Source organism: Bactrocera tryoni, chromosome 1 (genome assembly GCF_016617805.1).
Source record: "Bactrocera tryoni isolate S06 chromosome 1, CSIRO_BtryS06_freeze2, whole genome shotgun sequence".
Classification (NCBI taxonomy): domain Eukaryota; kingdom Metazoa; phylum Arthropoda; class Insecta; order Diptera; family Tephritidae; genus Bactrocera; species Bactrocera tryoni.
Window position 1 is genome coordinate 38380834 of NC_052499.1, and position 23674 is coordinate 38404507.

The 23674-nt window shown below is 35.2% G+C and overlaps 1 protein-coding gene across 10 annotated transcripts; it reads right to left on the minus strand.

The window, feature by feature from the left end:
* Positions 1 to 1678: 1678 nt before the first annotated feature.
* On the minus strand, positions 1679 to 23187 carry LOC120771064 (2,3-bisphosphoglycerate-dependent phosphoglycerate mutase). 10 transcript variants are annotated; one of them, XM_040098882.1, is made up of 6 exons: positions 19827 to 20012; positions 16840 to 16918; positions 5275 to 5417; positions 3760 to 3995; positions 2217 to 2478; positions 1679 to 2090 (listed from the first exon to the last, which is right to left on the minus strand). In XM_040098882.1, exons 1-6 carry the CDS (start codon positions 19846 to 19848, stop codon positions 1918 to 1920), a joined length of 915 nt encoding a protein of 304 aa, XP_039954816.1. In that variant the 5' UTR covers positions 19849 to 20012; the 3' UTR covers positions 1679 to 1917. The 10 variants fall into 10 exon arrangements, with proteins under 10 accessions (XP_039954816.1, XP_039954807.1, XP_039954842.1 ...); XM_040098873.1 differs by lacking the exons at positions 16840 to 16918; positions 19827 to 20012 and adding an exon at positions 9003 to 9313; XM_040098908.1 differs by lacking the exons at positions 16840 to 16918; positions 19827 to 20012 and adding an exon at positions 20019 to 20053 and having other exon boundaries at positions 1680 to 2090.
* Positions 23188 to 23674: the final 487 nt, after the last annotated feature.

Consider the following 23674-nt stretch of genomic DNA (forward strand, 5'->3'; position numbering starts at 1 on the left):
CTTATGTTTTCTGCGAACAATTTTTATAAATAATCAGCATGAAGAGACGAGTTCGAGACACGAGTTAAAATCTGGGTGGGTGTCTGTCCATCCACATGTCCGTCGTCTTCACGTGTAAGTTGTAACTTGAAGTAAAATTAAGATATCTTTATGAAACTTGATACACATGCTCCTTGGAAAAAAGCAAGGACTAGTTCGTAGATGGGGGTAATCGGATCACAGCAACACCCACAAAACGCCATTAACCGAAAACTTATAAAGTGCCACATCTAGGCACTAAATTAAGGTATATAACTGTAATTTAGCACAGGAATCACAGTAGTAAGTGGCACCTGTGGACTAAAACTGAAAAATGGTCATAATTCCGCCTTCTAATAGATTTAAATACATATCTCCAAAATCATTCAAGCTAAAATAACCAAATTCGCTCAGGTTAAATTCCTTAAGCACTCATACCTGCCACTTTATGACCAAAAATCGTCCTAATCAAACCAAAACTGTTCAAGACCCTATGTACCGAAAACGAGGACCGGAGTCCTTATAGTTGACTTTTTATCGCAAATAGCGAAACCCAGCTTCCTTTAGCCACCATATACCTAATATGAAGATTTCGAACTTCCGAGTGACTTTATGTATAACGAATGTATCGGCCAATATGTTAGTTATCTCAAATCTGAATCTGAAAATGAGATATAACAATACATGTACCTTTGTGTCTAAAATTGGATGAAAACTTTACTCCATATGCTTATGTATGTATATGTAGATTGGTGAAGGTATGAGAGGTACCTTAATTAAACCCAAGGAACATTTTATTAGTATTTGGCATACTAATACTCGTAGTATGCATTGGCATAAAGAGATAAAATCGCTACTCTCAACTTCCATATACTATACTATATATAATGCTATTCGCCTGACTTTAAACTGTTCAGCTTGGTCAAAATGTGTGATATTTTAATGAAACTAATTTTTCTTAAATATTATGTTATTTAGCGCTGAGTTAGAATGGAATTTGTATTGGTCTAAGTCTCATATCGCTAATATAATGAATTTCGATCTTAATGTTGACCGCACAAACTCAATATATGTGACCTGGTCTACGGAAAGGGGGCTTAGGTGTCAAAAAAAGGAGAACAATTAATGAGATAACGAGAAACTGACGATTATTTTTAACAGCTTTTCCCAGAAAACTAGTTTTCGCACGTTAGCTCCCTTTTCGTAGACCAGGTCACATATACTAAAGTTAGCCTCTTTGGTCGAGTTTATATCACATAAACATATATCATTTGAAGATGTTTTCATTATAATTTTTGCTGACGCGAACTCAAATCTGGCAATAAAATTAAGTCCAACATAAGTGAATGGTCGTCAATATAAGTCAAGAAGACACCAAATTTTATTATAATCCATTCTCGAGTTCGTCAATGTTGAATTTTTGCGCAAAATTTTTATACTCTTGCAGCATGTTGCTACAGAATATAATAACGTTGTTCACTTAACAATTGTTTGTATCACCCAAAACTAATCGAGATATATATACTTGTATATAGATCAGGATGACGAGACAAGTAAGGAATAGCTAAGTTCTATCTATATTTTCGTATACTCGTGAAATTTTATTTCATTTAGTAGTTTGTAGTTTAAAATCAAATAATTAAAGTACATTTTTATATTTTGTATAAAAGATAAGATAATATTTATTGTGCGTTCACAAATCACTTAAATTTACAAATTATACAATAAAAGTCAAATTATACATGTATTGTTGTAGGTAGATATACAAACGGTTACGATTATATTACAAATAATTTAACATTAACTTAAATAGTCTCTTTTCGCAGTTTTTCCATAAAATACATACACACATTTATTTGAGTTCAAGAAGTTTTTAGCTTTGAACAATTAAGTACATTTTCATTTGTTGGACTCCCCAATCGAAGCGGTCTTTTGTATCTGTTCGTTCAAGAAGTTTTCATCTGCTAAGAATGTAGTTTTTCCGACTTTTTCCCCTGTTTCCATATTAAATTCAAATACGCAGGGTATGCTATTCGGTACATTCACAGTAGAAATATTCTCATCTGACACTTCTGCAATTATACAAGTACATAAACATACGTACGATCTGATAAGTCAAAAACAAATACATGTGCATATTCATATATAAAACATTGAGTGATGTCCTTATAAAAAAATACAATAATAGTCGCACTTACTATCGATGTGTTTGATCAGGGCACGTGCCACAGTGCCATGTGCTATGATGAGAACTCGCCTGCCTCCTAGCACCTGCTTAAATATGACATTCTCAAAGTACGGTATGACGCGTTGCATTAGGACCTTCAATGACTCGGTGTCTGGGAATTCCGCCGCTGGTATATCTTTGAAACTCGGATTATTACGTATGGAATAATAGTACGGATTGTCTGCTGTGATAGGTGGTGGAAGAACATCGTATTTACGCCGCCACGATTGCACCTATAAGCAATTAGTTCGCATTGTTAATTCTTGAAATTCATTCGTACAATTATAGAGTTAATTAAATAAATACAAAAAAACGTTAACGTTGGCTGCACTGAATCTATGTACCCTTCCTTACACGAACTTGATTTTGATCGATCAGTTTGTACGGCAGTTATATGGTACAGTGATCCGATCTCAGGAATTTCTTTATCTATGACAATAACTCGTCCAAGTTTCGTGAAGATAAAAGTTTTCCATAAAAGCACTTGGTTCCATGGTTGTGATTCAATATCGGCGGTTCCTCAGCTTTTAGAATATCGATCTGAATTTTTGCACACATCGTTTTCTTCTCAAGAAGCTTTTCATTTGTTGGAATCGTCGATATAGAACATTTTTCTATTCGACGAAATAACTTCAAAAAACTTGACATGGCTTACTGCGCAAGTATCATTATAGCATATAGTTGGTATGCAAATGGAACGATGAGAATCAAGTTCTCGTAACGAAAATTTTGATTGGCAAAACATGTACAAGAAATATCGCATTTTTTTATTATCCAAAGCAATACCAAAATATCTGAACAAATATTGAGATTGGACCTTCTTCTTTAATGGCGTAACCGAGTTAACAACAACGCGCCAGTCGCAATTTGGCGGCAATTTGAGATACCAAGTGCAGCCAGGTCCTTCTCCTCCTGTAGGTCTTCCTCTGCTTCTCCCGGCGGGTACTACGCCGAATAATTTCAGAACTGGAGCGTTTTCATCCATGTTGTTGGTGTTAGTACTGGTTCCAAGATAGACGAAATTATCTATCGCTTCAAAGTTATGTCTGTCAACAGTGACGTTAAAACTAACGGCGCGGATTTTGAGGCAATGAATCAATATCATAGGCGTACGTTAGCAGCTGTACATTGTTATAGAAGATTGTACCTGCTCGATTAAACTCTGCAGCTGGCATTATTTTCTCCAGCAGTAGATGTAAGAAGTCGCACGGACCACTATCGCATGTATTACCATTGTGCAGGGTATTTAACCAAAGTTAACGTTTTTCCACCAATTACGACCTAAACTATTGAAATTTCATGGTCAGTGTCAAAACTAATAGATTTTAATTCAGTTACCAAGTGTACTCGTACAAATGCACCACCCAATGTTTTAAGACCAATGAGTGGAAAAAGGAAACACAATAACAGGCTCAGGTTTTATTTGGTACTATTTTCATCGTATATTGTTAAAAACATTGAGATTCGAGAAATATTTTGAAAGACTAATTTCTACTTTTCGATCTTGAACTTACTTGTTCCTCCCCATATTTGTCGGCCATATCGCGTTTGTTGTAACCTGTCAGATTGCCATAGTGTCGCTCGTTCAAATGCCAATCACTAACGACTTCCAAATCACAGAGATTCAATTCTTTTAAAATGATACTGAGAGATTGCCGCGCGCGTATTAACGCCGACGAGTATGCAATGTCAAATTTTAAGTTGCTTTCACGTAGGGCTACAGCAGATGTGTTAATTGCGTCCTTGGCACCTACGGCAGAGTAGAAGAGAAAGGAAATTCTTTAGTTTTGAAATAATGTTAAGCCGGTTTTGAAAAAATCGATAATTTGGCTTAAAGTACACTTAGTGCCCTAAAAACGTTATTCAATTGGTCGCAGTAAAAAAATTAATTTTCAATCTGCAGTAGTGTTGAAGCGTTCGGTCAGTAAGCTATATCCAGAGCAAAAAATAGTAATAGGAATAATACAACTGTTGTCATTTCTCTAGGTGTACAGCACGAACGGTGTTAAAAGCGTTTTATTCGAAACGTTATTTTTCAAGTCGGGCAACGACGGATCGAACAAAATCGGGCGACATCTGGCAACTATCGAACGAATCAATGCAACTGCAACCTTACAATAGCGTTATCTAGAAACTTTTAAAATTGATATATGACAGGAATTAGTTGTTTTATGCCAGGTTTGTGAAATTAACATAAGCAAACACTTCATTCAATTTTTTCATATTTTATTCCTAACAGTATTTAAGTTTCATTTCAAAGTAGTATGAACAATTATGGAGTACAAACCTCACCTCCTCAGCTCTAGTTTAGAATAACTATACTATGTATATGTGGATCTGTTTCTGTGCCAATAACCATTGTCTCTGCATATAACCCAGGTTGGGGGAAATATCTAAATGAAGGTTGGAATCAATTGCCTCTAGGATACACTGTCGTCGACTATTTTAGGTTACTAACGAACTTACAGGGGCGGATTCACGGTGGGGGGAAATACGGAGATTTTAGGGAGAGAGAAACACAAGAATATTCACAGGCGAGAGGAATTATTTTGGCAGAAATACAGGCTAGAAGCTACTTTCTAACCAAATCGACAAAATTATTTGGGCTGCAATTCCAGATAAAGAAACAGATAAAAATCAGTCAATTTCAGCTTTGCTGTTATTATAAACATAGCATTAGGGCAGCCATTACAAGTAGTAGCGGTGCACTTAGAAAAGCCATGCTTCTCTCAAGGTCAACAATGATTATGCAGCATGTTCACAAGTGGAAAAGCTTCCAACATAGTATGTAAAAAGAAGAAAAAAAGCTAATTTCTGCCTACGAATGTATTCTCTTCAATAAAACCATCAAACAGACCGTATACACTTTGCAAATATGAGCAAACAACAAACACAGAGATGAAGTACATAAATACACTTCTAAAAGAAATATTTAATTAATTGCAATATAATGAGAATGAAAAAGGTAGAGTTCATAAGATAATATCCATGCATATGTATGTGTATTTGCTTTGCTGTATTTTAGTTACCTTGTTCGCTCAAGTCGGCATCATGCCAGCCGCAAAAGAGATTTAGCTTATTCCACTCACTCTCACCATGCCGTATGATCACCAGTTGGTTCGTCTTCATATTTAGTTGTTTTGCCTTTGCCCCCGGGCACACTGACTTGAAACTGTAAATGCAAAAGATAAGAAAAGTCATATTATTAAATATGCATATAATATAATAATTATTTTATGTAAACATCATTGCTAGACGTTGAACAACTTTTTATAAGGAGAGTATTATAGTTTTGTTCACATAACGGTTGTTTGTAAGTCCTAAAACTAAAAGAGTCAGTTATAGGGTTATATATACCAAAGTGATCAGGGTGACGAGGAGAGTTGAAATCCGGATGTCTGTCTGTCCGTCCGTCCGTCCGTGTAAGCTGTAACTTGAGTAAAAATTGAGATATCATGATGAAACTTGGTACACGTATTTCTTGGCTCCATAAGAAGGTTAAGTTCGAAGATGGGCCAAATCGGCCTACTGCCACGCCCACAAAATGGCGAAAACCTAAAACCTATAAAGTGTCATAACTAAGCCATAAATAAAGATATTAAAGTGAAATTTGGCACAAAGGATCGCTTTAGGGAGGGGCATATTTGGACGTAATTTTTTTGGAAAAGTGGGCGTGGCCCCGCCCCCTACTAAGTTTTTTGTACATATCTCGGAAACTACTATAGCTATGGCAACCAAACTCTATAGAGTCGTTTCCTTCAGGCATTTCCATATACAGTTCAAAAATGGAAGAAATCGGATAATAACCACGCCCACCTCCCATACAAAGGTTATGTTGAAAATCACTAATAGTGCGTTAACCGACTAACAAAAAACATCAGAAACACTAAATTTTACGGAAGAAGTGGCAGAAGAAAGCTGCACACAGGCTTTTTTTAAAAATTGAAAATGGGCGTGGCGTCGCCCACTTATGGACCAAAAACCATATCTCAGGAACTACTCAACCGATTATGATGACATATACGAAATATGGGTGAAATCGGTTCACAACCACGCCTTCTTCCAATATAACGCTATTTTGAATTCCTCCTGATGCCTTCTCTATATAATATATATATACATTAGGAAGCAATGATGATAGCGGAATAAAACTTTACACAAATATGGTATTTGAAAAATATGTAAATGACGGATAATGAAATCTCGATTATCACTTTATCATGCGAGAGTATAAAATGTTCGGTGACACCCGAACTTAGCCCTTCCTTACTTGTTGTAATTCCATTTACAGATAAGCGTTTATGTTGTTTTAAATACATTTGCTATTACCTCATTCTAATGCCATTACATGTGTAACAATTTTGTTAACAGTTTTATTCAGACGCCTAACGTTAAGAGCATTTTAAACTATTTGGCCGTTTCAGGATATTCATTATATAATATTTCATACCCTGAACGGCGTATATTAAGTTTTTGATCAATTTTTGAGATAACGCTGTGAAATTTTGGACAGATCCTTTTCTCTCCCAGAAGTTGCTCATTTGTTGGAACCGCTGATATCTCATCACTATAGCATATACATACTTATGTCGCTGAATAATGTTAAAGCATGCCCCTAAATGACCGTCCTAATTCTTTCTAACAAGAAATGCCGCATTCTCGCAAATGTAAGATGTGTGTGCTATTTATATAATAAATATATTTGTTTTAAGATGTAACGATGGTACCAAATGAACCAAAATATAATGTACCGTTTAAAAATTTTAATTTGAATTAGAAGAATCTGAACTTTGGCTAAGACATTTTATCAGTTGCAGTAATATTTAGAGCTTATGACCTTTTCCAACGTCGGAAGCATTTCCTTTTTCCTTTTCGACGAAATTTTGGTCAATACGTGCCGCTTGCCGGCTTTCATTTGGCGTCCGTCCAATAAGATTATTTTTTATTTCCGCGCTTTTACTTACATACATACCTTCATATATACGAGTACAGTTGCGTGCAACTAATTAACAACGAAAGGCCGTAAATAATTCGCAACTCTTTGTAAAATACGGAGGGGATAAAAGTTGTTCCTCATAGTTTCTTTCACATTAAAGTATATCTCTTGAAAACTGTTTAGTCTGTTCATATGAGCTGGTTAATCAAACGGTGAAATCGAAAAAGCGCTGGTAATTGCGACAACGATAGAGTCTAATGCACTGTAGCAATATAACCATGGATAACTGAAACTGTTTGATTCGGGAGAGCGCTGACAAAATGTACATATTTTGTAACATTTGACATGGTAACACTATGGATAGAAATAAGTTTTGAGATTTTTATTGCATTTCATGGGTAGTTTTCGGTTTCCATTCCACAGGAAAGTATACATAATTACAATTTTTTAGAAGCGGCATACCCTATATAATGCCCTTATATGTGTACTATGTGTTTGAATGAGAAATGACTAGTTGGAAGGGTCTCGAGGAAGAAGCCACTGTTTACTGATCGAAATACACAAAATCGTTTGGATATCATTTAAAATACCGCCTAAAAAAACAGTTTTCTCATGATACAAAGTTATGTTAAGCCCAAATATTGAAAAGAGCTGGATCCTAGATACACTACCCAAACACTGAAGCTTAGTGGCTGCAATATAATGCTTTGGGGTACAATCTTATTATCTGGTATCTCGCCTTTATTAAAAATTGGTGGCCAAATTGGCCAATTTATTTACATATACTTCACGAGTATACATACATATGTAGTACCAGTAAGATAACGATACAAATCGTTAGTAACTGTAGTTCCGGATAATTTAATAATTATTTTAGACTTTCTAATAACCTTTGTTCTCATCTGAAAAAAGTAAGTAAAACGTCGACGATGTATACGAAATGGCTAGAAAGCCGTTTCCACGTCAGTCGGGTCCATATAATTGGAACGGACCCGAATTTTTTATTCGGTGAAGAACTATATTCGGCAGAATTGTCCCGCTACAAAAACAACAAACATTTGTGAAGCTTTGCCATGTTAACAAGTATGAACTAAAAAAAACAAGCCAGAAAGGTACCTTCAGGCCTGTTATATGGGGTGTAGGGCGAGTTTTCTTTAAGTTATTAAAAACTCAAGTTTCAATAGGACTGGTTTTCTTCGAGATGCGAATTGTGGATATAAGTATATTTTTTAGGAACTTGTAAGTAAGGCAAAGTTTCAAATTTTAAATCGCAGATAAAAGAAACCTACTATTGTTTGAACTAATATCATTGTTAATTAGTTGCACGCAACTGTATATACATATATGTATGTATGTACATAGTCTGTATGCATGTACTTTGCGATTGCAACTTTGTCAGCTGATTAGAGAATTTTTCCTCTTATTTAATGTATAGGTTTTGATCTTATACAAAAGATTTTTTTGATATTATTCGGAAGCTAAAATCTAATTGTCGTGCCGTGGTTGGTCGCACTTCCAACAGCTAGAAAAGACACAGGTTGACAAAATTATTAGTTACTTCATTCAATGTGGATAGTAATATTTATCGGACTTTGACTTTTTTGCACTTCCTTTCAGCTTTATTTTACTTTTAGGCTTCAACACTTTGTTGGACCTATGGTCTTAAATGTAGCATATACATATGTACATATAATATTATGCCGAAACTTTTCTCACAGTTTACTTTCTTATCACTTGGAAGTAAACGCTGCAATCAGCTTTCATGTCATTTGATTACACGCTAATTATAGTGTCATTAGTTGTAAAATTGTTAACTCATACCGTCTGTCTCCACCATAGTTTGCCTGGGCGCGTGTATGTAGCGTGCCAGCTCCAGCCGCCACCAGCGCTGCACCCACAACAACCACGCGCCTTAACAAATTTTTTTCACTCATGAAAAATGCTCGCAAAGTCCTCTGACGACAAAAACAAATCAGAATTAATTAATTATATCTCAAGATCAAATGTATTCACTTCTTATTCTTTTTAAAACTATGCACATTGGGTACCAGCGGGAGCTGATTAGATCGAGGTAATGCGCGGCCAAATGTCACAAAAATGTAGGCTAAGTTCACCTCCTTCAGAAACACTGCTTTCATTATGCTTATGTATAATACATAGGCCTCTATATATCTGCACATACTATGTAAGCGTGCAGTTACTATATGTACATACATACATATGTATGCAGATTTGAGTGAAAATGCAAAAAATTGCACTCCAGCGTGAATTGTGGATCAGCAGCGATGCTCAGATGTTCGAAACTTACGCGGTCCAAGTGTTCTGCATTGTTTTGTTCTGTGTTGGACGGTGGAAAACTGACTGTGGACCGACTCAACGTAGACTATGACTGGTTCTAAATACTTGGCTACACTGTTTCCGAGCTATTTAGCTACCAGTTCTCTTTTTGCGCTCATACATATCTACGAACATACGTATAATGCTTTGTAGTCTTTTTATTGAATGTAAGTGCATGCACGTGTGTTTATAGATCTCGCAATTTATAAGATCAGCGATACTACTTTGTGCGAGCGTTGTCATTTTGTTGTTGTTTTGAATATTGCAGTTTTGGCGCGTTTTGATGCAAGCAGTGGTCACGTCAGTCGCTGCTGATAATGCGAGAACTATAGATTATTGTTGTATTTGTTCTTTTTTTGCTCTAAACTTTATTGTTATTTGTCTGTTTTGATTTAGCTATCCGTTGTTAGCGTTTATACGAGTACGTAAATATGGGCAAACAAACTGTGAGCGTCAAAATGAAGTGTACACGACTATTTGTATTCATCTCTGCTTTGTTGCAATACTTTAAAAAGCGATTGTGAGAAAAAATTACTTATTTTTGTTCAGCAAGCCGTGTTAAATTTCGTGAAGATATCTTGTCTAATAAAAACATTTCCACACAGTGACTGAGTTTGTATCGATCAATTTTTATTACAGCTAAACACTATTGGGGTCCGATATTTCCAGTGGCGTAGCTAGAGGGGGGCGAAGGGGGCCGTCGCCCCGGGCTCAACGTCTTGGGGGCGGCAAAACGACCTTTGTTGGTTTTTAATAATCAGAAAAATACGTCAACAAATTTTTTTACAAAATTTATTATAATTTAACGTGTCACTCTCACAGTTACCCTTTGCTTTGAATGTAACAAATACTTTTATTTCTCCAAATGTTCAAAAATGGTATTTAAAAACTCCAATTCGGGCAAAAATTCTTGCAAATTGTGTCAAAAGTGTGCAAGATATAGGGCGGAAATGGGTTTTTTCTGTGGATTTTAATAAGATGTCTTGTAAATTTACTATCAATTTCCTCAAAAACCGTATTGTGAGAATTTTGGAACTTCAGAATTTGCGTGGCTTCTAGTTCCTAAATTTTATTTGTAAAAATTCACTTTTGTTCGAACCACCTTATGAAACTTGTAGGTAGGTAGATAAAGGGGGCGGCAGAACAACCTTGTCCCCGGGCGCCCGAAGTTGTAGCTACGCCACTGGATATTTCGCTACATTTTCAACTAATATCGTGCCGTAACTACCGAATTCGCCTGATTTACCTTCGTGTAAATTCTGGCTATTCAGCAAATACACAAGCCCACTTCGAGGACACCGTTTTGACTCAATTGAGGATATAAAAGCTGAATCGACGGAGGATTTTTCCAAGTGCTATGATGACTGGAAAATTCTTTGGCATAAGTGTATTGCAGCGGGAGGGGATTACTTTGAAGGAGATGAAATGGACAAAATTCATCTTTCGATTTGATCACAGTAGTATATTGGTAAACTTAATGTACCTGTATAATAAATAAATAATTGTTTATTAATGCTCAATATTTTGTTGGTTTTTTTTCGCCTGATAAATTGCTCTTATTTCATTGATTTTTCGATATCACTAACTTTATTATGTAAGGAGATATTTTTTGCCCCCCTTGCAGCAAAGTCTATTACAAAGAGCAATGGCGGTTAGGATTTAGGTCTGGTGATTGGTGGGGGTGATTTGATAACCGTGTTAGTTTTTTGTTTGTGATCATTAACGTCTCGAAAATAGATCCATCCCTCGTAGCAAACTTTGTCTGCCTTTTTTTGTATTCTCAATAAATACGGATTTACCGACTCCATTTGATCTCTTGTTACTCCTAATTCTTCCATCTCCATACCAAATAACATTTTATATTTGTTTGAAATGTAGTTTGTAGATAACCATTTCATACGCTTTTCTGGGAATTTTAATTCAAATACATCAAGCATTGCATGATTATCTCATTGTTATGGTACTAATTTTTATTCTAGATGTTGTTGGTAGTTCCTCCCTATATGAGGAGCACTTGAAGTTAGGACTTGCAGTACCTTTTCTGGAGGAAGCTTTGTGTCGTAGTTAAACTTATTATTCGAACTGTAGACTTTTTGGAGTAAATAATCAAAAACGGCTCCCGCCACGGTAAAACTGTGAACCAAGTTTTTATGGAATCGAATAAGCAGAGTCTTTGTATGCAGCATCCAGACGCTATTTGATTTAATCTTTTAAAAGCAAGAATAAATTATCAATCGATTACATGCGATTCGACTGAGTCGCCGCCCACGATACTTTCCTGGATGGTGGTACCAACGGGTGGTAAGACTAAGAACTTATCGCAATACTAGTATTTAAAGTGTGCTGTATACTTTATTTTGATGCTCACTGTACATACTATAGGATATACAGCGACTTAACAGATCAAAGCAGACAAGAGTTTCGCTACTGACTGCACCCCACTCTGCTGCATATGTGTATTGTTTACTGTTTCCACGCTTATTATTTCATATGCGTGGTTTTGTATAATTATGACTATATACGTTATTAGATCTTACACTTTTGTCCAGCTTGTTTATAGCATTTTTCCATTATTTATTTTAATAGTATTTTTCTTTGTTATTCGAACTGCCGGTCTGCGCAGTTGAGCGTTTTGCGCTTGGCGCTTGGCGCTTGGCGCTCGAATGCTTGCTAATAATTTATTCATAATAACCCACAATTGGTTATTTATTTAAATAAGTTTTATTTCGTGCTATTGGTATTGGTGTTTGCTATGCATAGGAATGTAAGTTAGCTCCTCCATTGCCCTTGCGGCTTATTGTCTACGCTTTTTATGCATACTTATATACTATATTCATCGGAAAAGAATTTCTGTTTATTTATAGTTCTTCATGGTTATGAAAATATTGTGGTAAAAAAATATTCGATTGTTATATTACATTTCTTATTATTATCTTGAGGTTTGATGAAAGGAAAAAGGCGTTGGGGTCGGAACAGAAAAACATATCGATTGTAGAAACAATTTCTGGCGGAATCTATGTTGCTTTCGTTTGGAATAATTTGGTACCCACTGAATTGGTCGTTTGTGACCTCGCGCGGTAGTCCAACTTGATAGAGTTGACATGTACCCAAATATTTATGAACGATATGATACAGTTCTTCCTCTGATACCTTTGCACATACTGTTATTTCGACCAATTTGGGGTCTTCACGACATTTTTGTCTGTAACGAGTTTTTTGGACATTTGCTGGAGGTTGAATTTAGGAAATCTGATCCCGGTTAACACTCATTAAGCTACTATGCTGAGACTGGAGTTCTTTACCACAGCTTCATCGTTGACGAATTTCCTAGTGAAGATTCGGTGGTTAAAGATGGATATCTCTAAAACTGAGGGACAAATTCACGTACATATGTATACAGACAAACAGGCGGACATGGCTAAATTAACTCACTGATCTCGTGATGATGTCTTCTGGGTGTTACAAACTCCGTGTCAAACTTAATATATCCAGGGTATAAAAAATGTTCACTTAATAACACGGTCTTTTAATAATTATTCTGTAGGAAGGAGACGAACAGCTGTTTGTTCTAGTAACTTATATAAGAGAAAATAGGGATATATGAACTTTGATCACTCTAAGCCACTGCACGTATTTTTGAAAAAATCGTATACGCTGAAGTGAGATTCAAAATTTAATTCTTAAGTATTCGTAAAAATTAGATTTGCGAGTCTTCACTCACCTTCATTTCACTCAAAATATATAACTTTTAATATCTTTACTTTATTCACGATTATTGACGATTTTTAAGGAACAAGTACTCGTACAAGTAAGTACTTCGCTCTTTCAGACGAAAAAAAAATATACGAAAATAATAATATTTATAATGAAACAGTTTGAGTAATTAAGATATTCAAAAATCGGTTTGCCGTTTTGATTTTACAATAAAATTTTTTGTAAAAGGGTGCTCGAATATCTCATAAAAGTGGGCATTTCTTTATGCTTATCTTATTGAAAAGCTTACCGATTGACTTAAACAAATTTTACGTTACCACTCTATATCTTTTGTGTGAATATTTGTGTATGCGCTAATAACTTAACTCTTAGAGTAAAGCAATATCCTTATCATCTATATAAATAAAAATGAATCGTCAAAATGTATGTACGCTCATAACTCAATAACCAATAATATGGACCAATTTGACCAATTCTTTTTCTTAAATGTTCGCTGAAGTTCAAAGCTGGTTTTTACGGCGAGAAAAATTAGAATAATTTCCGGAAAACCCCTAAAAACAGCCCTTTTCTTTTCCCCATACAAACGAATAAATGTTTGTTTGTTAGTAACGCTAAGAGAACGGCTGAAATAATCTTGATGAAATTTTCAGAGGTTGTTTGTTGTGGTTTCGGAAAGGTTTAGAAACAAAATACCTTATACTTTTCATGAGGAGAAGTCGGAAAATTGGACAATTCCAAAGAGTAACATTTTCCATACACATTTTTTCTCAATTTTTGTTTGTTTTGTTTTTCAATATTTTGATTTGTAAATTATTTGAATTGTCCAATTGGGGTTGCTTTCCTTTTTATTCCGGCTATCCAAAGGAAAAATTATTGAAAATTATTCAGTGAAAACTTTATGTGTCTTTCAGACGAAATGATCAATTACAGATTGAAATTTGTTACGAAGCCACGAAGAGGTCGCGCTAATATTGGTCGGCGTTCTTTTTGGCATCAACGTATGGCAGCCCAAGGAAAGGCAAGAAGTACTCCCAAAATGCGATAACATACGTGCGGAATTATGAATCGTGGTCAATCAGCTAGCGATCGTAACATATCACAGCACGACTTTTTAAACAATAACTGCGATGTTTGACGGTCTTTATCTTGAAGCAACCTATGGTATATAAGGTGCTGTTAGATGCTGAATGTATTCTGTTGCGTGTTGCCGCACGCACACATTCTTCTTTGGATGCGGATGGTGATTACACCAGATCAAATTGATGAAATCATTTCAGCGGAAATTCCTGATTCAGAGACAGATCCAGAATTATACGAAGTGGTGAGAACCAATATGGTTCATGGACCTTGCGAACCTTACAATCCCACTTTGGTTTGTATGTCTGACAATAAATGCACGAAACACTACTCATGTGCTTTTCTTTCGGAAACGGAAATGGCAAATGATGGATATTCACTCTATCGGCGTCGCTCATCAGACGACAATGGCAGAACATTTACCTTTTAGAGGCGTGAATATCGACGTTAACAACACATAGAAGTTGACAACACATGGATCGAGCCATATTCTCCACTTTTGTCTAATTCACATTCAAAACTCATGTCAATGTTGAATATTGCAGATTGGTGTAATCGATCAAATACGTTTGCAAGTACGTCACCAAAGAAAGCCACATAGCGGTTATTAGCCTTGAATGATATGAGATCAGCAGTATCAAATGGGTCGATATGTGAACTGAAATAAAGCGCTTTGTGGGATATTTACTTTTGCAATTCATGAAAGTTTTCCGACTGTTGTGCGTCTCGCGGTTCAACTTCATTTAAGTCATTGCGTATTGTGAATGGTACAGTGTGTGCAACTTTTTGAGAAGCATGCCAGCAGTTGCATTTGCTGGAACATGATATTCACTGGAAACAGACGAAGGACAATGCGATAGTTACTTCGCATGCCACTGAAGTTCGCATACATTTCGCGAAGATCATTTCGACATATCAGCCTTCAAATTCGCGTTAATTATGGGATACGAAAAAATGGCATTTCCGATGACATTTTACATTGTATTCGCTAAGAATTGGAAATGGGCAAATTTCGGTTGATACTTCCAGTGGTTTGATATCAATTTCACCTCCCTTTTGTCAATTCACTTCAACGGAAGATGAACTCATCACGAATATTTATCCGAATACTGGCCAAATTATCGTAACTGCAATTGCTTGAGTGCACGCGCAATTTTAGCTGCCAAAAATTCCGATGTTAATGACTTAAACTGGAAGATTCAAAGTCAAATTCCGGGCGGTTTGCGCTCATATAAATCGATCGATCGTCTTGACAAGGAAGACGAAACCGTAAATTATCCAGTGGAATTTCCAAATTCTTTGGAGAGGCTTGGTATGCCCCAGCATCATTTGCGTCTCAAAGTTGGATCTGTCATTATTATGTTTCGCAATCATCATGCGCCGAAACTATGTAATGGAACCCGAATAATTATGACGCAGTTATCGAATACAAGGGAAAGCCATTTCAGTTCAAACGTATTCAATTTCCAGGGAAAATTTTTTCTTTGCGTTGACAATCAACAGGACACAAGGAAATCGGGAAATGTTATGTTTTTCACACGGCCAGATATAAGTATGTGGCGTGTTGACGAGTTGGAAACTCATCTTCTCTGTATCTTTACGCACCAGAACAGAAATCAAAAAATTATGTTTATTAAGCTGCGCTACGTTAAAAAAAATGAAGAAAAATCGAAAATAAATCATATTCGACACAATATAATTTCAACTTTTTTTCATTTCAAAACACATAATTTCACGCAGGACAACGGCTGCGGGGTCAGCTAGTTATAAATAAAAGTAACTTTCTTTCGAAATATGGTAACTGCTACATCAGCACCTGAGAACATTTATATGTAAAAATTTGTTCACGATTTCTATCAACGAAATAAATATCAAACTAGACAAGAAAAGTTCTAGTTTAGGAGTAGAGGGAGGCAGGAGAGCAGAATCACTTTGGCGAAACAATACTGATACATATATGTATGTATATGTATATTATTATCGAACCCTGGCAACAGACACTCGTAGGACTTCGCCATACAAATACTTATAACAAATGCTTGTTTATATCGAAGGAAGACTTCGCGGATGTATGACTAACAACTGTGTCTTATCTGCACACACTGTTTCTCATTTAACTTTAGTAGTCATTGTGGCTTTCTCAAATAGCTACCAAGTCAGTTACCACTTTCCTTATGTTGTTCGCCTTAAAATATGCAATGTTATTAATTGATAATCACTTAATACCGTTAATAATACCGAATGCGTCACAGTAATTCGCTTAGACGTATATACCTTACTTCTGCAAATAACTTCGCTTCGCAATAAATGCCTTAAAATTTATTATACTTATTTATGCAATTTGTTGCTGTGTCTTAACCACTTTCATGCCGAGTATCAACTGATGTACTCGTATTTACACATTCACTTATATACGCATTGGCCAACAAGTGACACATTCTATTCATTTAGAAACATACGCATATATTTACAGTGCATATGCGCTCGTACATCTACATACAAACATGTAGTTGTGTTCATTCCTACATACTCTTGTCCAATGAGCGTAGCGATCAACAAGATATTACGACGCTGACAATGAAACAGAAATGTTGGTAAGCTGGTAGTGTCTGGTGAAGAAAGAAATGATACACAACATAAGAATTGTATTATATGTAAATGTAATACGTAATTAATTTTGCACACAGACGAAGAAAAACAAATATGAGAGAACGCCTAGTACTTCTAAACTAATCTGTGGCGGCGGCAGCCAGATGCCGGTAGTCAAATATCATAAAATGTGGAATTTGCTTCTCACTTGGAAAGACAGTGAAGCTGAAAGGCTGTAAAGGTACATAAAGTGATTAGGATTTGTGCAAGGTTTCTAATTTGAACTTGTTAATAATGAAGGGCTGTGTGTGTGGAAGTGAATTTAGTTGGCGCCAAAACTGTCAAAATTAATTTCCCCATGCTGGGGCTATTGATTATCATAGCAATTGATTGGAAACATACACAGTTTCAACAAACAGGCACACGTACATACATGCATATGCATGCAGGCGCAGCCTTCCTTGATGATACTCTGATTGTTTGACGAGAAGGAATTAAGCGAATAACAAGCAGCATTTTGCTTACTTGTCGCCTCGATTTTGGCTTATTTGATGTGTCGTACCTCGTTAGTGTTTGTGGGTTCATTGAGGCGTAACTCACGCGTTCATTGACTAACAAATTATGTTTATGTATGTATGTACTATGTACGTATGCATTTTCTCAGCTAATTTTTCAGCTGATAAACCCGCTTTACGGGGCATCTCGACAGGCAAACTTTTATTGCATACTAACTGTATTGGCGTGCCTATTGCCAATATACAAGTATAAATCAAAATATCATTGCTCATATCAAATTTATTATTTTAATTAATATATAAAATTTATGCTATAATTATAATAGTGCGAAAATATAAAATCTTTTTTTACAAGAAATAAATTTGTAGAAAAAAGTATATTTCTCCTTTTTTTAGTTTCCATATAAAACTTTAAACAGTTCAAGAGCTCAAAACATGCGCTACATCAGCTCGAACCTCTACCTACCCGACGTCTTTTCGCAAATGATTATGTTATGATAACAAATGCCCACGTACAGATTTGGCAACGGCAATGGCAATAGTTTAGCAGTTAGTATGCAATAAACTTTAGCCTGTCGAGATGCCCCGTTATAATAGTAATACTGCGCCCTGCATCAAATCAACCGCAAGCCGCAAATCTGCATTTTTTAAACAAACAGTGGGTGTTTTTTACGTTTTAGTGCCTTCAAAGATAATTATTATCTGCCTTAGAAATCCGGAAGCTGGTCATATTAGCAGTTTTAAAAAAATATATATGTACATATACATATAAATGTCTACTCGTTTTATAGCGCAGAACGACTGATCTAATAAAATGATTCATCTGATGCTTTTTTGCTTATTTTAGACAGTGATGTCTAGTTGTAAATTGCATAAGTCCTGGCTAGTTTGATGTTCCAATTAGGGAGGTTATTAGGAGACGTAAAATGCTATAATATTGCTCATATGTATACATATATGTATGTATATTGTACATATGTATATACATAGGTATGTAAATGGTTTTACATACCTAAGGAAATTAAATATTAATTAATCAGAAAATGTAATTTCTTTAAAGAATCTTTCTCATCAGAGAATTTCCAGTTTGACCCGTATTATTAACTGAACAAGGACGAGTTATCGTCATCAGTGTACCCTATTTGAGATTTTTTTAAACTGTTAAGACAATAAAAATATCATTTGCGCAGGAAAAGTAATATACTAAGTTTTCAACCATTTCCACAATGTGGAACATGACAATCGCACATATATTAAATTGGATTACTTTCCTAGAATATGCTAAAACAATGCAATTTTTATAATTTTCAATGTTTCATCTGTGAAAGACCTTCTGATGGAAATGTCCATGTAATTTCAATAATTGTTTGTATCGTTCATGTTGAGAGTTGGGAGAGATCGTACAGATGTTAAATATATTAACAAAATGTGTTATTTAAAATTTTTCGAAGTAATAAATGTTTCTAGAAAGACCCGTAAAACAAACCATTACAAGGGGATTAACATACTAAGTCCAGCAAATTTAACCCAGTATGTGGATGACATATAATAAAACTGAGAACATGTCCCATGTAGATGAACGATGCGATAAACGAATATTAATAGAAGTTAACAGAAATAACAGAAAATTCATGGTTGAAGAAAGCTCAATGTTATTCAACGGGAAATACTTTATATGCTTATACGACCTTAGCGTCCGATATATGTACATATATAATATGTATGAGCCCAAGCTCACGATGGTTGATGGTAGTAAATGTTTTCGATTATAGTCCGTTATATTCATAGTTTAAACAATGAGGAAAAATTACCGGTTTTGAACATTTGTCGATAGACAATGAACTAAATAGAAAAGCCGTTGTCGGCACTAACAATTTTACTATAAAGAATTTTTTTAAGCAATCCTAATTTAAACCACATATCATGTGAACCGTTAAGTGATTTATCGATGGTAAATGTCATTATGTGGGCAAGCCTGGTGCGATTTAAATATAGATAAAGCAATATGTTACAGTTATATACATATATAAGTCTACTTGCGATTGGTTACAAAACTAGCTTTTTAAACACAAGGGTGTAGAATGCAGTAACAACAGTCAAGGACCAAGAGGTGTTGTGTCTTACTTATTTCATATCCTATTTATGTTTGAATTGTGTGTTAATTTCGTCAGCACAAACTAACATTAAACTCATCGTAGTGGATTCTGTATGGTGGCAATTACATTTTGCAAGCAATTGACTTGAGAAACCGCATAGGGGTTCCCTGGACAATAATATATTTCCGTAACACCGATTTTTGGTAATTTCTTGTTTATAATATGTATAAGAGTTGTCAACAAGTCTTAAGCCCTTATATCACCGATTCTGCTTATTTTCATATCTCTTAAGCACTTTTTATAGCTTTTGAGCTCACAAGTTTTAATCTCCATACACATTCACATAGTTTTTCGCTAATATACTTTTATTGCGTCTTATTCACAGATGGATTTATGACAATTTTACATTTTAAATTTTACAATATTTTTTTTTATTGTTTTGACATTTTACTGCATGTTTTGCAGTAAAAGTAATTGTTTATTTGGTTGAGAAAATTTCGAAGTTTTACTTGTGAAGTGTTACGAGCATTTGGCACAAATGTTTGGTTTTGCTTCGTGAAGCAATGTAAATGAACTTCGACTGACGACTGATATATTTGTGAGTCTACCTCTGTGCTTGCGACGATGCCTTTTTTACTTTGGGAAAAATCAATAGGTGATTGTTGTATGGTCAACTCAGAGCGCAAATTGCTATTTGGCAAGTAAACAACCTCGTAAGCTGGCAGCTGTTCACTCTCCAGCTGAAGTGCGCGCTGTTCGCTCTTTCTCAACTCAATGTTTTCTTTTGCAACAAATGTCTGACTTGAGAAACAGCGAAATATGGGAAATGCTGTGGAATTGTGGTAGGTCCAAAAGCCTCCATGTGTAAATTCAAAACCATTTTTCCATTTTAATTACATATTTTTAAATCATATTGTAGATCACTCAAGCGTCTAATTATTGACTTTTGGTAAACTCAAAAAACGTGGAATTTACAAGCTCTATTCAATAAACAGTCGGTGTACGATTGTTAATACAATTTAATTGTTATAATATTGTAGAGAGATAGAGAAGGATTAGGTGAACGAGTTTGAAAGCCCCTGACCTGACGCGTAGATGGCACTAGGTCTTCAAAAGGCGCGTGTATATGGTAAATGCCAGATGACACGATTCGTTAGAAAAACGAAAACCATTATATACTATACATATAAATATAATATGTATATGGGAGTTGTGGGTAGTAGCAAGCCGATTTTATCTATTTTTCTCAATACCACATACTAAAAAATCAATTATATATAGTAAAGTCAACCGGATGTTCGAAAATCCTGGTATTATTTATATAGGGACAAGTTTTTGCTCAATTTTATCTAGTTTAGGAAAAAGATACACTGTTATGAGTAAAATACGCTTTCTCATTTTCGTCGAGATAACTCACATATTCATTAATATATGCGGTACAAAGGTATATGGGGGCTAAGGGAAGTATTGGTCCGATTCAACCCATTTTTGACATGCCATTATAAGCGAAGAATTATCCCTTAATTTCAATTATATATCTCGCACAGTGACCGACATTTTCGATCAAAAGTCAACTTAGGTACCGGGTTGTAAATACACTCAGTCCTTTTTTTACGCGATTTTTGGTTCTGCCACTAATCGCGTAAAAAAAAATCGCGTAAAAATGGTTAGTTTTCCAATATTAACGGACGAATTGGTTCCGAACATAATGTATAACAAAATATATGCGCAAAAAAATATTCAAAAACAATACAATAAGTTTCAAATTTCAGACTTATGATTTATTCATTCATAACAAAATAAAAAATATAAAACAAAAACCATATATAAAAGAGAAGAAAATAGAAAATAGGTAGATTTATTGAAAAAACCGTTGAATGCTGTTTAATCACTGTCATTATCCATAGTGGAAATTATTCTTAGCCGCTTATTTTGATGGCCGGCACTGATATCACTAGAATTTGTATCAGAATCAATAGTAAGAACTATGGATTGATGTTCTGATTGACTTAGCATCTCCGTCTGAGTTTGCACCATAAATTCAGTTAATTTGGTTTGAATGCTTCTTTTTGGACCCAATAAATTCCGATGTAGTTCTTTATATCTTAACATGCAGAGACTCAATTCTTTTTGAAAAATTCGTGCACGTTCGGCATCACTATCATTTGCTACGAAATAATTTTCCAATTCTGCTGCAAGTTTAAGACCAAGCAAAAACGAAAAAAAGCAATCGCGTTAAAGTGAGAAATTCGCGTAAAAAAAGGAATTTGCGCTGCAAAAATAACCGCGTTAAAGTGAAATAGCGTAAAAAGAGATCGCGTAAAAAAAGGACTGAGTGTATTTGGTACGTTGGGGCTTGAACAGTTTTTATTGGATTTGAACAGTTTTCGGTCACAAGGTGGCACACAATAAAGAAATTTTATCCCGTTATATTAATTATTTCTTCATTTATATACTGGAAAGGAAAGAGTCAGATGGATATTAAAATTGTGCTGTATGAGAAGTAGATGTGGTTTAGCCCTTTTTCACACTGTGACATAAGAAGGTAAGAAGAATGCCACGTACTAAATTTTGTCGAAATCGGTTATTCGGGCTGTGCCAAGCCCATCGTCTAATTTTTACGCCGATCCCTATAAAGCCCTTTCCTACAATCTCGGAAGAAAAATTTAATGCCTCTGGCATATTTAGTTATAGATTTATCGCGCTTTTTGTAGTGTTGGTTGTTGTACTTTCAGTGGTTTAGGAGATATATACATTACACTTATAAGAGGGCGGGACCAAGCCCACTTTTTCAAATTTTTATTCACAGGTGCCCCTTGGTACTGCGATCCTCTGTACCAAATTACAGTTTTATATCTTAATTTAGTGCTTAGTTATGGCACTTTATATATTTTCGGTTAATGGCGATTTGCGGGAGTGGCAGTGGTCCGATTACGCCCATCTACGAACTCGAACTTGTTCTTGTACTAAGAAATCTGCATCCAAGTTTCATCGAGATATCTTATTTTTTACTCATGTCACAGCTTGCACGGACGGACGGATGGACAGAGAGATAGCCAACCGGATTTCAACTTTTCTCATCATCCTGATCATTTATATACTATATATGTATATGACCTTATATCTATCCCGTTTAGTTTTAGGTGGTGCGTACAACCGTTAGGTGAACAAAACCATAATACTCTGTAGCAAAAGGTTTCAAGAGTATAAAAATGGGGTCGCTACTAATCCAACTCCCACTACATATCGTCTAAAAAAAAATTGAAATTGAGTTTCTGATAACGATTCCCTATACTATATATCTACAAAATTTACACTTTCTGCCATCCTGTACATATAACCATTTTGCAACCAAATTTCATTATTTCAATTAGAAGATTTTCTGTTTTATACCGTCTTTTTCTTCTCCTGAAAACTTGTGAAAAATGATGTTATGTTATTTTGCATTTTAGGTGACTATATAATGATTTCTTTACTTTGAACGACTTATACCGAATATGTCGGTCAGTGTATGAGTTACATACATATAGTATACGTATATGTAAAATTACTTCAATTCACTTCACTTCACTTCACTTTTAGATGTTACGTGATTCCTCTATAATGGCCAGACCACCTCTTCTTAACGTATTTAAATACTTTGTAGTTTTGTAATAGTCCATTTGGAACATTTACGATTCTTTGTTAGAAAACGTTTTGAAGTTTTTTATATTGAACATATTTTTTTTTTATTTCATGGCAAGACGTAACACGTTAAGATGATTGAAAAACTGACCGAATTGTCCGCGTCATCGCATTTTCGCATTTGGACATGTGACAATTCGCAAAAAAAAATAAGGACAGCTTTTCACGAATTGAAAAGAGACAATGCTGCCAGTCAAGTTTATAAGGACAACCTAGGACTAGATATAAAAAAAAATGTTGATGAAACGAACGAGCTTGTACGGCTGTGAAATATGAAAATTGCAATTTATACATTGTCGATGTGTTTTGTTACTCTTCTTGGGTTTTAGGTGAGTGATTACGTGCGATATAGGATCGCTTTCAAGTCACTGTAACGCAAATATGAGAAAAACTTTCGTTGGGACAAACATGACACCCATACTTCTATGAAAGAAAATAATGCACATTTAATTTAAAAGCTTAATTTGTGTGCAAGTGGCAA